We start from the raw sequence: 14,050 nt of genomic DNA on the forward strand, positions 1-14,050 counted from the left end.
GTGTACTGTATGTGTATTCCTTTCTGTAGGAAAAGGGACTTTTTCTTTACAAAGAAAACCTCTTACTGATTATATGATATTCAGTTTAATCTGTTTGATTTGTTCACAGGAAAGAAAATCAGGAGATAAATCATCCTCAGGCCTGAAAGAGCCACTATAATCTCACTTTAACATCATGGTATTTAATCTTGCTGTATGTGGAGTAATGACAGGATTAGTCCCAAGGAGAGAAGGAATAAAGGGTTTAAGAATTTCAAAATTATCCTTTTTCAAAACAACACGTAACATGTGGGGGAAAGACACATTACAAGTACATTTGTTTTGAATTTGAGGACATGCTGTGTTAGAGCTGTAAAACGCTGAGAACGGTTGACAGAGTGAACCAACAGGTTTTTGCAGTAATGTTTAGTTGTTGGAGCAGATTTTATGTAAAAAGAACACCAAAGAGGCAGCTGAGTGCACTGTTGTGTTGCTGTCGGCATCAGCAGCAGGCCGGCACTCTGAGGAGCAGACTAAATATGGCAGGCCTGGTTAAACCACATCCTACAGATAAAGAAACCATAGCAACAGTAATGCAGTACCATGGCGACTAAAGGAGGCCTGCTTAGCGACAGACCACAGAGGAAGACAATAGGAAGCCTCAAACCCAGCTCTTATTTTGTTTTATAGGCATTAAGTGTGTCTGACTCATCTTTAACAAAGATAAAAAGTATTTCAAAGAGACAGGTGAATACATTATGTTTTCACTCAAGTGGTGCCGTGTGTGTGCCGTTCACAGCAGTTAATAAATTCAGCACTTTGAGGGTAAACTTTTCCCAAAAGAGGAGAGCAAAAGGACAGCATTAACTAGCAGTTTACATAAGGGAGTGATTCATTTAAAGGGGTGCTATGCAGTTTTGGCCATTTCTTTACTGTTTTCTAGCTTTTTGCACTCAGGTTTCTCTATAGATCTTCTCCAGTTTCTGAAAAGATATTTGGCAGCTCCTATGTTTACTTGTGTCTGACTCCTCGCTTGGTCAATCTGCCGTTTCCTCTTTCTCTGTTCCTCCAACAACGCTTCCCTACGTTGTTTTTTTTTGCCAGCTCAGCCATGACGATAGTGCAAAAAACTTCTAACAAAACTCCATCGCTACCTTGTTAGCTGGTTGCTGAAAGTGCGTAAGTGTGCAGTGCCGTGAAGCAATTTGTTACATCGCAAGACCTGATATCACTCCATACTTCCTGACTCTGGCGACTTGCCGACTGAAAGTTGCAGGGGCGATTTTTCCGCTCACATGCGGTATGGGCGAGCGATATGACCACCATTCGACTCATAAAAAGTCAGATAACCATTCCAATAACTCTGAATCTGTTCAGTAAATTAAGCATAAAAAACAGCACAGTTTCCCTTTAAAGACTGTGTATAATAAGTGGGTTAGAGAATATGGGGTTGCGTGTGTGTGTGAGTGTGTGTGGCCTCAAGGAGAGCAGATTTCTAGGGATTAGGAAGGATTTCAAGATTATAACATGATTACAGCAGGCAGCCATGGATTAAACATGTTGGAAATTGAGAAGTACAAATCTGCTGTGCTTGCTAGAAACACTTATATTCATTCTTGATCCCTCTCTATCTGTACATCCAGCACAAAAAAACATTTACATATAAATCACACAAACATCACACAAATAGTCTTCCTAAAAATAACCCTTGTGCAGATGTAAACAACTAGAGCAAATATAATACATACGCGGCTCCCGAGAAGCTCAGTGTGGAGTTCTATGATGCCATGCCCCGTAGTGAGACAGAAACACACACACACACGCCAAATCAGTGACACATAGCTGCTAATCTAATTGATAAGGCATATAATCTCAGGGAGCCACTGAACCACACCCCTCACAAACACACACACACAAAGCTACAGGGCAAAGCCAGCATCGACCCGGGGGACTTGGCACAGAGCTCTAAGTGAACACTGATAGTAAGTGAAGACGTGTTCCATCTGACCTTCTGATTTGGCTCACAGCCCCCTATAGGAATACTCACTTTCTATTATAAGACCCAGAACCCTGTGTGTCAGATAAACCATTCAACCAGAGGAAGGCAGCAGTCATACAGCATATACTTTTCTTTCGAGATTTCAAGGTAGAAGTAGTAGTCGCTACTTTTAGTTTCACCTGGTTAGTGAAAGCTCACCAGAATGAAAAGGGCTTTGAGAAGAAAAGGTTAGATGACCTGCATGTTAGCTAAACAGAGAAAAGGGGGAAGAATGGTTGTAGTTGAATATTAAATATTCATGAGTACATGTGGGTCGTCACTTCTACAACACAGAGAAATTGTTGTGGGCCTGAACCAACACAGGAGTGTTCATTCAGCTGAAGTTTATTATCTTAATTCTAATATGGTAATGAACAGAGCTTGTTTGAAAGGCTGTTGTTAACTCCTGCCTGAAAAACTATTTGGACAAGATGAGAGAGTGTATCACACCGTTGCTTGTTGTTAATTTTATTCAGGATCACAGATTATTAAAAGAAAAACACAAGCTGGTGCAAATTAAGACAGCGCTCACTTGCATTGTTCCTCAAAAAACACAACAGAATAGATAGATAAGTGAGCCATTATAGGATGAATAGGAAAAAGCACAAACATTCAGGAGAATAACAAGAGAACACAAAAAAACATTTCTCAACATTGATCTACATTCACATCCAGGTTCTGCTCAGTAGACCCCCACATGTCATCTGTGTGTCCAGTTGTGTTGTCTACTGTGATCTGACTGATCAGCTCCTGCTCTCCTTGGACATTAGGATGCAGCTGTGCTTGGCTCTCCAGCATCTGGCAGTCCAGTAATGTGTCACTGTTGTTGCTCTGGACAGTGTAATGTGCCTGCTGGTCAGAAATATGACTCTCCAGTTCATAGCTACCAAGACCTTTGCTCTTTACTTTTTGTTGGCTGAGACTCTTGCTAGCTAGAATACTGTCCTGCCGCTGGCCGTCAGCGGGACTGCAGCCATCGATGCCAGGATAATGCTCCCCCTGTCTTTGCTGAGTGGGGCTGCTATCTGTTTGTGTACTGCTTCTCGTCCCATCTCGTGACTTGCTGTCATGCTGCTGGCTCTGTCTGATTTGGCCTAATGTGATTTGGAGCTCATTGAGGCGCTGTGATACATAGCGTCTCTTCAGTTCCAGCAGGATTGTTCCATTACGACTCAGGCTTGGCATGCTTGTTGGTGTTGCCATCTGCATAAGAATATATCACAGATAATGTATTTTGGAATATGTTTTGTAAAAAGATTGAATAAGATGAGATGAATCCATGCACGTGGTCTCATGCGATGGTGCAAATATGCAAATGCTTGCACACAACATATTCGAGCATACTGATTTACACATTTTCCTCTTTAGTCGGGGCTGAATAGGAGCAAATGTATATCAGCATGATGTTTGACTGATTGACTCAACACAATATGTCAATGTAATGTATCATGTATATGGGATGCTACATAAAATGAGTACTGAGAAAGTAAGAAACTAAAAGTTTTTAAAATATGTAAAAATAAAAAACATTCTTAGGTCTTCACAACACAATGAAATGACCACACACTATAATTCTTTGGATTATGCAATTACATATGCAATGTGTAATGTTCCAGCTAATTACCGCAGAATGGTTGCCAGCGCTGTTCTCTCTCTTCTTTAGCCATGTGCTCATTTGAGCTCTCTTCTGTAGCTGCACGCACAGCTGCAAGAAAGACTCATTCATGCGGTCAATTTCTTCCTCCATGCAAGACATCTGTGACAGAGGAAATGGTGAAGTAAAGTTCAGTGCTTGGAAGAGGATAGTGACTATTCTCTGAACCTAAGATATGATTTGTTACTAAGTGGTACCTGCATTGGAGTCGCTTTTGGTGATAAACCTGCAGAAATTAAACAAGTCTTTTGATTTTTCATTCAGAATTACAACACTGACATCAGGCAAGTGTTCAATAGTATCGTTGAAAACTGCTAATAATGTATGATGATTGTGTATCTAGCAGAAGCAAAACTATCTATTGTGTTTAGAATATTGGTTTCATTGGTTTGTTATGACACTCATCAACTGTATACTAGGATATTGGACCATTCTTCTGGGACAAAAGCTATAATAGTTTAAGTATGTTAAGATCATGTGACTGGGGAGATGGATTTCATTCAATTTCTTTCATGGCTTTTCCAAGATAGCCTGCCAATGCACTAATGGATCAAAGGCTTCAGGGCAGAAAATACTCGTTTAAAAGCATTAAACTTATCTCCGCATACAAAAAAAAATGATTGGACTGCTAGACCACAATAAGTTTTCCATTGATCAAGGGTCAATAGTTTGGGCTTCTTACACCAGTTCTGTTGTCTTGGTACATTAACTATGAATGTCATAAAAGGTAATGAGCTTTGTAATTAACTAATTTAGCAACTATCCAGCTTCTAAGCTGTGATACATTATGATTTTCAATCATTTCCCACTGTTCCCATTGCCGTATTTAATTTGCATTGACAAATGCAAAGTGTCAAATTATAGGGTTACCATTCTGTCTTAAGTGCTCTTAAGTTATGTGGGGTGTTACAATAGTTTTGTCCACCCGTGAATAGTTATTTCAGAAAATTGTTGTCATTGATGTGCATGCTGCTTAACCTCATTTACTATCTAATTATAAATTAACAATTGTCTTACCTGTGTCCGTCCCATCAGTTGAACTCTGTTTGAGGTTTGTGATGAGTTGTTCTAACTTGAAATATTTATATTTCTGAAGTCTAAATTGGAAAAGAGGCAGAGAAGTAATTAGTTACATGACATTGTTCAAAGGACATACCTCACTCTGCTGCTCTTTCCACCAACCTGCAAGCTAATAGGTGCTCAGTGAACTGTGCTTCAGTGGGAACTCTAATGTTGAGAAATTCCTCAACTAACGTATCATGCTGCCCCTCTGAAGCATCACATTTTGTCTATAAAAAGAAAAGATAAAAGGTTAGCCGCCCCTACCAGTGCTGTATTAGGATGATGTGTGAGGCTTACAAATTGCTTACTCACCTCTGCTAGTTTCCATTTGAAAGAAAGGTTAAACTGCTGAAGGCTTAAAATTGAAATGGCCTCATGGAGAGCTTGCACAAAGCTCTGAGGTTTGGATCCTAGATTAATAAAGAAAAAGATATATTGTTTTCAAAGTGGAATACATACTTTGTGCTTTTAAAAATGATTGCCAGAGCTATTTCACTGTATTACATGACTTTTGCCAAGCCATGACACAACAATGGGCCTCAGTATGCTCTTTCATAACAATCTGATTACCTGATGCTATGTAGGCCATGGACTGCAGAATTGTAGCAATGAAATGTCCCACGTGCTGAAGCTTTGCCTCTGACAAATAAAGGATTTGATTGACTGCATCAAAATAAAAGTCCCTAGAGCAATGAGCCAGCAGAGCCTCATTGGAGGAAGATGAAGAAACAGGGATTGACTTGGCCAGCAGCAGAAGCACAGATGGGAACAGGGGGCAGTTTTCAAGCAACTGCATCACCTGGCAACCAAACAGGAATACGGCTGAGTGTTGAGGCGAGAGGTTGTCCAACGCAGTCGGGATAAGTTGCCCATCATGGTTCTCCTGAACAAAAAACTCTGTAGTTTCTAAAATAGATGGAAAATACTGCCTTTTAGGCCTCATATTTCCCATAATTTGTTGGTTATTTGTTGGCCCCATAATTTAGTTTAATCATGTTTACCACTGTGGAGATGATGATTAGGCTCAGCTGTGGTAAGGTTGTGTAAAGATTGTTGGATCTCTTGCAGGGTCTTGAATAAAGGAGATATGCTGACCAGCTTGGACAGGTCGTGGTCACTTAGACAAAGAGCTGTGCTCTGTAGATGGACTGGGGAAGACAGAATCATCTCATTGGGGTGACAACATCCTGATTCTCTTGCAAATTCAACACTCCTTTGTTTAGATTTGTTCCTTACCTGGCTCTGCTTTGGTCATATTCATAGAGGAAAACTGTGGACATAATTTAAAGGACCAGATCATTCTTCACTTAATTATTCTATTGTAAGATATTCTACAAACAAAACAAATGCAACTGAAAGTACCTGTGTATCACACATGTTGGCGTCACCGGGCTGTGTGTATCCAACTTGTGGCTCACATTCCCTGGCATCATGAGGACCAGTATGACAATATGGAGGACCAGGCAGATCCTGGTTCTGCCAAGCGTCTCCTGTCAGTCTACATAAGAGAGCTTCCACTGACCTTAGAACAGCTTCTAGTAATGCAATGGAGGCCTTGGCTGGGACGATGAGGATGTTCAGTCCCATGCAAATTTTGTTTTAAAGAAAAACATTTAATGAAAGATGTGGCATAGTATCCAACATGTCAAATCATAACAATGGGTGACTTAAAGAGTAAAATGGGTAGATAGGAGTCTTTGGACTAGGAATAGTCTGGCATATTGGGAAATGCTTATTCGCTTTATTTGCCAGAAGCCAGTTGTCTTGAAACGGCGCACACAGCGAGCCTGGCTTTGTATGAGGGTATTAGAGTCCACCTACCAGCACCTCTAAATATCACTCAACGTGTTATGTGTATGGGTCTTGGTGCTAAGCTAAGCTAACAGGCTGTAGCTTTACAGTATATTTATCATACAGAGAAAAGGTTATTAATCTTCTCATCCATATCGCAATAAGAAAACAAACAGAAATACTTCCCTAAAAGGAGAAACTATTCCTCTAATCTTCTTGTTTTTACGACTTATCATTATCATCATAATCCAGTTTTACCTTGTGTATCTCTCTCTTCTTCACTGCTGTTAGATGGTTTATCCCTCATTGCATTGTGGACAAGCAGCTCCTTAAGAAGGCTTAGTTTTTTATGATCCATATTGTTGAAGACATCCTAAAAAAAGAAAATACACAATTTTACACAGTTTAGTTGTTGCACTTAAGACTGTCTTGAACATCTTAAAATCTGAAATCTAATGCCTCACCTAAACTCACCTTGACTGACTCCGTCTGTTGGCAAATGTTTCTATAAAACTCCTGTGTGTCTTTGCGGTGTCGGGCCAGTTGTGAGGCTATGTGTAGGTTCTGATCCTCTAGTTTGTCGTACAGAGTCTTCACATTTAATTCCTCTAAATCACAGCGCCTTGACACGCCTCCTAAATGGGAACAGTAAATGTCAATAATATGTCAGTTAAAAATGGGCAGAAAATAAAAAGGTAAACTAATCACGCCATCCTAAAGAAGAATACTCTCCAGATGACTGACTGCACCTTAAAATCAACAACTTCCTTAACTGGGCTCCATAACTAATAATCTATATGTATAAGTTTTACAGTAAAGTGTCTTTGAGTACCATGTAAAGGTCAATTATAAATACAATGTATTATTATTAGGGCATTTTTAGACCTTTATTTGACAGGACAGCTGAAGAAATGAAAGGGGAGAGAGAGGGGGAATGACGTGCAGCAAAGGGCGCCACAGGTCAGAGTCGAACCCTGGCCCGCTGCGTCGAGGAGTAAACCTCTATATATGGGCACCCGCTCTACCAACTGAGCTATCCAGGCACCCTATTATTATTCCTATCATTATTCTTATTATTATTATTATTATCACTAAAATTCAGTTTAGTCTCTCAAGCTTTTTAGACAATCCAGATGAAGCATGCAATGGATGATAAGTACTAAAATTAAAATTGCAGAGGCTAACTAGAGAGCCAGAGATAAAAGCACAAGAGTTATTGTTATCTTTATCATCAATCAAATTGGCAATAGGCTGTGAACTGCTACCTGGTCATGCATGATGGTTTCATAATGACTAGGCCAATGGACATTTAAACGCCCTATCAAGCTGCATGAGTACGGCAAAAAGCACTAAGTCAGAAACATTAAAGCCAACTGTACCCTCAGTTCATTATACACAGTATCGGACTAGAAACAAATTATGTCAAATATATTGAAGAACAGCTGCCAAAGTGTTTTTAAGTGAAACAATTCTGGAAACATTGCCTATGACTGATTTATGACCAGGTTATTGTGGTACATAAAACATAAAAAATGATGGGTCAGTCCCATTTACTGAAAACTATGTTAGCCATGTTAGTGGCATGGCACAATGGATGTCTATTAGATGTTGGGCTGTCGATTGTTCGGTAGGACCACCACTTCAGACTGAAATATTTCAACATCTATTTGATGGATTGTCATGATCTTTGGTAGAGACATTCATGGATCTCAGAGCATGATTCTCACTAACTTTATATTGAGCTTCTCTTGTACTTCCCACGTCGCAGTTTCCTTGGATTGTGGTGACACCACTGTTCATTATGTCAACTCAATAATTAAGGAGCAGATCTGAACCAAAGGGCAGATGCAAAAATTGTTTTTTTTTTGTACTTGTGTTAACTCTGCGTTCATGTGGTGTCAGAACAATCAAATAAATTAGTTCCCGACTGGGGAACATTGTGACAAAGGGCATGCCTTGGTGGAAGTCTGCGCTTTCAGAGTGCCCTGCTAGTGGTCATTATTGTTATCTTTGACTTTTATATTTGCAGTCTTCCTACTTTGTAATGCATCTGCTGCACAGCAATTTCCCTTTGGATAAATAAAGTTTTATCTTGCAACATACAACTCACTGTTCACTCCACCATACCCACCAGTAACAGCATGACTTCATGACCTTACTACTACTAATAGTACATTTAAAAAGGGGTTTGATCTATAGCACAATGTAATAAACAGTGAGCTTACCTCCTTTTGAAACAGAGGGCTCCTCAGCTTCTGCTCCCTCTCCTACACCCCTACCGCCTAAGATGCCACCAAGGCTTGGGACTACTATGCTGAAACACAAAAACAAATCCACACGTATGTCTTATGTCCATTATATATTATATTATATGTCCATAGTTTACAGAGAGGTTGACAAGAACAATGAGACAAAAAGGAGAGCGACTTTTAGCATACATTATCAAGGGTACATTAATATGTGCTGCTAGGACTCCCAACATCACTGTCCTGTCACATTTATAAATCACACCATCAGTGTTGATGTTTAGCCAACAGACCTGTCTTCACTGCAAACACAATCCACTGGATAGAAGGGCTCCCCAAGGCTGCGCCACTTTGGCTTAGTCCTCCACTGGGAGGCAAGTTTTGCATTGCTGGGACGCAGAACTAGCACTGTGGTGGTCAAAACCACAACTACAACCAGCAGCAGACTCAGGATTCCTACACACAGTTAGAATTGTGTCATGATTAAATAGCAAGCACAGCCATGCACCTGCATGATAAAATGTTGAGTAGACATTAATTGTAAACAGTAAGGATGTTCACCTGATATCACTCCCCAGTCAGGTAGGAGGTTGAGTCTGTGCTGCTTGACAATCCCGTACTTGACCAGCTGTGCCGGGGTCATGGGCTGGAAGACGGAGGCCCGAGGGTCACACTCTGTCGTCTCCTCACTGACCACCACCACCATACTCCACTCTGGGACAGCACTGTCAACAAACACATACTTCCCTGTTTCTGAAAACACATGGGCAAACCTGAGAAAATGAGAGGAACAGAGAGAAGTTTAAGGTGTATAGGGGATGTCCCAAAACGTGATTTTGAATAATCAATACTTCAGGCTCTACCTGTGGAATGGACTCAACACTACCTTGTAGAGTTAAAGTTTGTCTGCTTCATGAGTATCTGCAGATGTCTGAAGGCACCAAAGTCCCAGCTGGGGTTACTGTTAAACAGGTGGTCTTTCTGATACACTGGGAAGTGGCTAAGACGGCGGTCTTAGGGGTATAAAATAAGGTAAAACAAGATTACGGTTTTTAAAACAAAAAATAAATCATACCTTCATGCTTAAACAAATCGTGAAAGTAAACAAAACAGGTGGTACCAGTGTGGTTGATTGTAAGTTGGAAAATGAGCATGTCACCAGAGGACAGACAGGCGATGGGGTTTGGGATACGAGGAAGGACAGCTAGGTCAAAAGCATCATCATCATCTTCTGTCTCTCTCCTCTTTCTGGGTCTTGTATTTAAAAGTTCTATTGGTTCTGGGTAGAGATGGATCAGTGCTTAGGGTTTAGACAATCAAGTTTAATTTTCATCTTTTTTTCTTTAAGATTATTCTGGATACATAAAGACATGAGAAGAATAAAGATAAAAGGAAGCAATATGACAAGTTAAATTTAGTCACCTGAAATAAACTGAGTGATGAGCTCTATCTGTGTGGGAATCCAACCAAACACCCCTTTAGTGTCAAACTGGACCAAATGGATTCTACCAATACTCTTTGTGTGGATATCTGGTCCTAAAACATTGAATACAGTCTGGGAGGAAACAAGCTCAATTAGAACTGCTACTGCAGCCCACTACAACAGTATAATACATAAATTCAGAAAATAAAATGATAAAATATCAATAACTCATTTCGAGGCCTTCGCTCTCATAAAACTGACAAGGCAGCCATGTTTTCAACATATTGGGGAAGAAATTAAATTTAATGGACAGTAATGGCATATTGTGATTCTACATGAAATGTATACATAATCTCATAGATACACACATACATAAACTTATTTTTTCCATGGATAAACATGTAGATTATGGTAAATTAATGAAACACAAAAGGTTAATATAATGCTTAATAATTCTTAATATCTTAATATCTGTTTTGGGTGCACTAGAGTGCACCCAAAACTTGTGGTGATGAAATTGATTAAAATTATTAGACCAAGTAGCTATTTTGTTGGACTGCTAAAAACATTTTGCCGCATAGAGAGATGAGGTAATTATTGATCACTTTCCCTTTATCGCACTGCAATGATATCACCAAATGTGCAGCTGCAACATTTTTCCATGTGTCCTGCTAAGACTAGACTGGCCGAGACACTGATAAATGCTACGGCAAGCTTTCCGCCAACTAACCGATTTTGCTAACCCCCACAGTCTGAAAAGTCTCTTGGCTGCATCCTTACAATACTAGTATTAGATTTGTGTTTATTGTTATCTGGGGGTAGCAGCTTCGGAAAATCCTCTCATTCGCATACACATTTGATGTTATTCATAAGTACCTATAAGGTAAATAAGAACTCCATTATCTTCTAAGGTCTGGCCAATCACCAGTGTCAATGGCCCTTTCACAGCTCCCTTACCCTGGCCCAGACCATCTTGTCTCTTTCTTTGAGGCACAGCAGCAGGTGTCCATCTGGTGAGAACTGGGCCGAGAGATGAGGTAGTCTGGAAAGGCAGGCTGTGTTGCAATGCTCTTCGGCAGACACATATCGCTCACAGTGGCAGCTGGGGCATTAGGATCAGGCAGATAACAAGACACAGAAAGACAGAAAGCATTTCAGGCTACTTACCAATTAGAACTAATAATTAATTTTTCTTATTTTATCTAGCTTTATTAGTTTTACAATGGTATTTTTCAAATAGTCAGTGACTTTGCGAGGTGTTTTGAAGGGCAAAGTTGAACTAAGAAGTATAAGTGAGATTCACATGCCCATCTCCACATCCAAAGTTCCTCCAAGTTGTCCACAGGTGATATTACAGAAGTGGAGTGAAGGTGACACACACTCCCTGGATGCTGCCAGACGAACCTGACCTGTGGCACATCTTCGGTTTGCCTGAAACACATTGAACACAGACATCTAAAATGACTTCAAACACAAAGATCTTGCTGGTCAGTACATTATTCAGGATTTAAAAGCAGTACAAGAGTATTTTACATCTCACTGTCATTCTGAGAAAAATGTTTTTATTGTAAAATCATCACCAACAGGTCACATTAAAGACTGTTTTATGGTTGTGCGTGGAATCAATGGCGTACCCGCACCGCAGACGCCTCTGTGCGTCTACGTCGGACCCTTTGCCGTAGTCTGACGAAGACCACTCGAAAAATTTAACTACAGTGGGGCTCGAAAGTTTGGGCACCTCAGGTAAAAATTTGTATTAATGTGCATAAAAAAAGCCAAGAAACACTTGAAAAATCTCCAGAAGGCATCAAATGACAGATCAGACATTGATATGTCACAAAAAGTTAGATTTTATTTCCATCATTTACACTTTCAAAATAACAGAAAACAAAAAAATGGGGTCTGCAAAAGTTTGGGCACCCTGCAGAGTTTATATCATGCACCGCCCCCTTTGGAAAGCTGAGACCTGAAAGTGTCATGGTTAGCGTCTCACAGCCCAGAAATCTCAAAGAACTGGAAGACTTTTGTAAGGAAGAATGGGTGAAGTTACCTCAAACAAGAATTGAAAGACTCTTGGCTGGCTACAAGAAGTGTTTCAAAGCTGTGACACTTGCCAAAGGGGGCAGTACAAGGTTTTAACTCTGCAGGGTGCACAAACTTTTGCAGACGCCATTTTTTTGTTTTCTGTTATTTTGAAAGTGTAAATGATGGAAATAAAATCTAACTTTTTACGACATATTATAAGAATGTCTAATCTATCATTTGATGCCTTTTTAAAATATTTCCCTCTTTTGTTGGCTTCTTTATGCACATTAATACAAATTTTTACCTGCGTTGCCCAAACTTTCAAGCCCCACTGTATATGTCGCACGTTGCTCAGCCATGGCTTGGTAGTGTTGCATTTCCCCCCCCAACTCATTTCCTGGTTCTCCTTCTCCATAAACAACATAAAATCAAGGAGAGGGTTAACTTCTCCCGCTACAGATTTCCCACCTTGGTCAGAAAATACAGAGGGGGACACTTTGTTTCTCTCATTGTTACTCTAGTCTTACTCCGAAGCTAATTGCCGTCACTCTCTCACTTCTCCCTCGCTCTATCAACTACTCCCCGCACACACAAGTATAAATATCAGGCCACTTACGTAGGCTACGGTGAAGCTCTGCATGGAGCCTCCGCACAACCATAAAACGGACAAGAGACAATGTTTTCCACAGGTCGATACAGTAATTAACAGCCACTATATAACACTGACCTCAGGCTGGCAGTCCAATTCACTGTCAGAGGTAAAGCTTTTGAAATCCAGTTCATTGTAAAAGATGAAACCTGTTCTGCACAAACACGAGCCATCCGAGTGCTGGAAAGCACGATTCTTACCAATACAAGTACAAGAAGAGGAACCTGAGGAAACATGTGTGATTGGTACACCAACGGGACAGAGATATTTTCCTGTAGTGATGAACAATGATTTTGAAATTGTAACTCAACTTAAAAACGGTAAAATAAGCATATAATGTGTTTAGATGAAAGCATTTAATGTGATCGGAGTTATCTGGAAAGATTTGAAAGGATCTAACCTGCTGTTGAGGTGGAGGAACTGCCACAGGGAAAGCATGCCTTCTGAGCAGGCAGGTGGTTGAAGGTACCAGCTGGACATGGGTGACAGTCAGCCATTGTCTCAGCATGAATGCGGATACCAAAGGTGCCAGGGGGACAGGGTATTAGTTGGGTGGATCCCATTGGACAGACATACCCAAGAAGACAAGGGTTACTCTTGTAATGGTTTGTACCTGTTGAATTAAGATAAAGTCATACGTTATTTAAAGTTTGACATGAAATAGATGATTTGTGGTAGTGAGCAAATACCTGGGGGGCAAAAGTATCCTGGTGGACATGGAAGGCATTGTGGGATAGCAGAGAGGTACGGGCGATAGGTGCCCCCCTCACACACACTACAGCAGCTGTTTCGGGATGCTCTGAGCCCACTGGTTTTAACAGGCATGGAACCCCCTTTGCAGGACTTCATGGCAGAACTGTTGGCTGGGCAGTAGTAGGGAAATGGACAGCTGTGGGACATGGTAACAGGGTTATTTATAAAGATTAATCCACACCGTATAGAATCAGGCCAAATTTATTTAGCTTTAATCATTTCAACAGTTAAGGTCTCTAATTTCTATGTCAATCTTACAAAAGTATAGTTTAGTTTATTTGTTTCACAGAACATAAAAAACTAATTACATTGAAGAAATACAAAAATACACTTGAGGGTGTGGTAGAAACCTGTAGCGGCTTATATAAAAACCACAACCAAAGCACATATGCAGTGTGTTTGCATTTCAGGTTTCAGAATATTGGACATT

General features: G+C 40.3%; 1 protein-coding gene across 1 annotated transcript in view; it reads right to left on the minus strand.

The window, feature by feature from the left end:
• Positions 1–2,226: 2,226 nt before the first annotated feature.
• LOC117942342 overlaps positions 2,227–14,050 on the minus strand; it is a 51,304-nt gene continuing 39,480 nt past the window's right edge. Inside the window, exons 73-95 of the mRNA XM_034867754.1 lie at positions 13,557–13,756; positions 13,268–13,480; positions 12,946–13,091; positions 11,497–11,624; positions 11,151–11,295; positions 10,193–10,325; positions 9,891–10,049; positions 9,657–9,783; positions 9,332–9,543; positions 9,064–9,226; positions 8,750–8,838; positions 6,999–7,159; positions 6,783–6,897; positions 6,096–6,292; positions 5,970–6,003; positions 5,735–5,881; positions 5,304–5,639; positions 5,046–5,143; positions 4,854–4,960; positions 4,689–4,768; positions 3,869–3,897; positions 3,642–3,773; positions 2,227–3,220 (exon numbers count right to left, since the gene is read on the minus strand). Coding sequence (XP_034723645.1) covers positions 2,666–3,220; positions 3,642–3,773; positions 3,869–3,897; positions 4,689–4,768; positions 4,854–4,960; positions 5,046–5,143; positions 5,304–5,639; positions 5,735–5,881; positions 5,970–6,003; positions 6,096–6,292; positions 6,783–6,897; positions 6,999–7,159; positions 8,750–8,838; positions 9,064–9,226; positions 9,332–9,543; positions 9,657–9,783; positions 9,891–10,049; positions 10,193–10,325; positions 11,151–11,295; positions 11,497–11,624; positions 12,946–13,091; positions 13,268–13,480; positions 13,557–13,756 — 3,706 coding nt within the window. The 3' untranslated portion in view covers positions 2,227–2,665. The remainder of the gene's footprint in view (positions 3,221–3,641; positions 3,774–3,868; positions 3,898–4,688; positions 4,769–4,853; positions 4,961–5,045; positions 5,144–5,303; positions 5,640–5,734; positions 5,882–5,969; positions 6,004–6,095; positions 6,293–6,782; positions 6,898–6,998; positions 7,160–8,749; positions 8,839–9,063; positions 9,227–9,331; positions 9,544–9,656; positions 9,784–9,890; positions 10,050–10,192; positions 10,326–11,150; positions 11,296–11,496; positions 11,625–12,945; positions 13,092–13,267; positions 13,481–13,556; positions 13,757–14,050) is intronic.

This window comes from Etheostoma cragini, chromosome 3, assembly GCF_013103735.1.
Source record: "Etheostoma cragini isolate CJK2018 chromosome 3, CSU_Ecrag_1.0, whole genome shotgun sequence".
Classification (NCBI taxonomy): Eukaryota; Metazoa; Chordata; class Actinopteri; order Perciformes; family Percidae; genus Etheostoma; species Etheostoma cragini.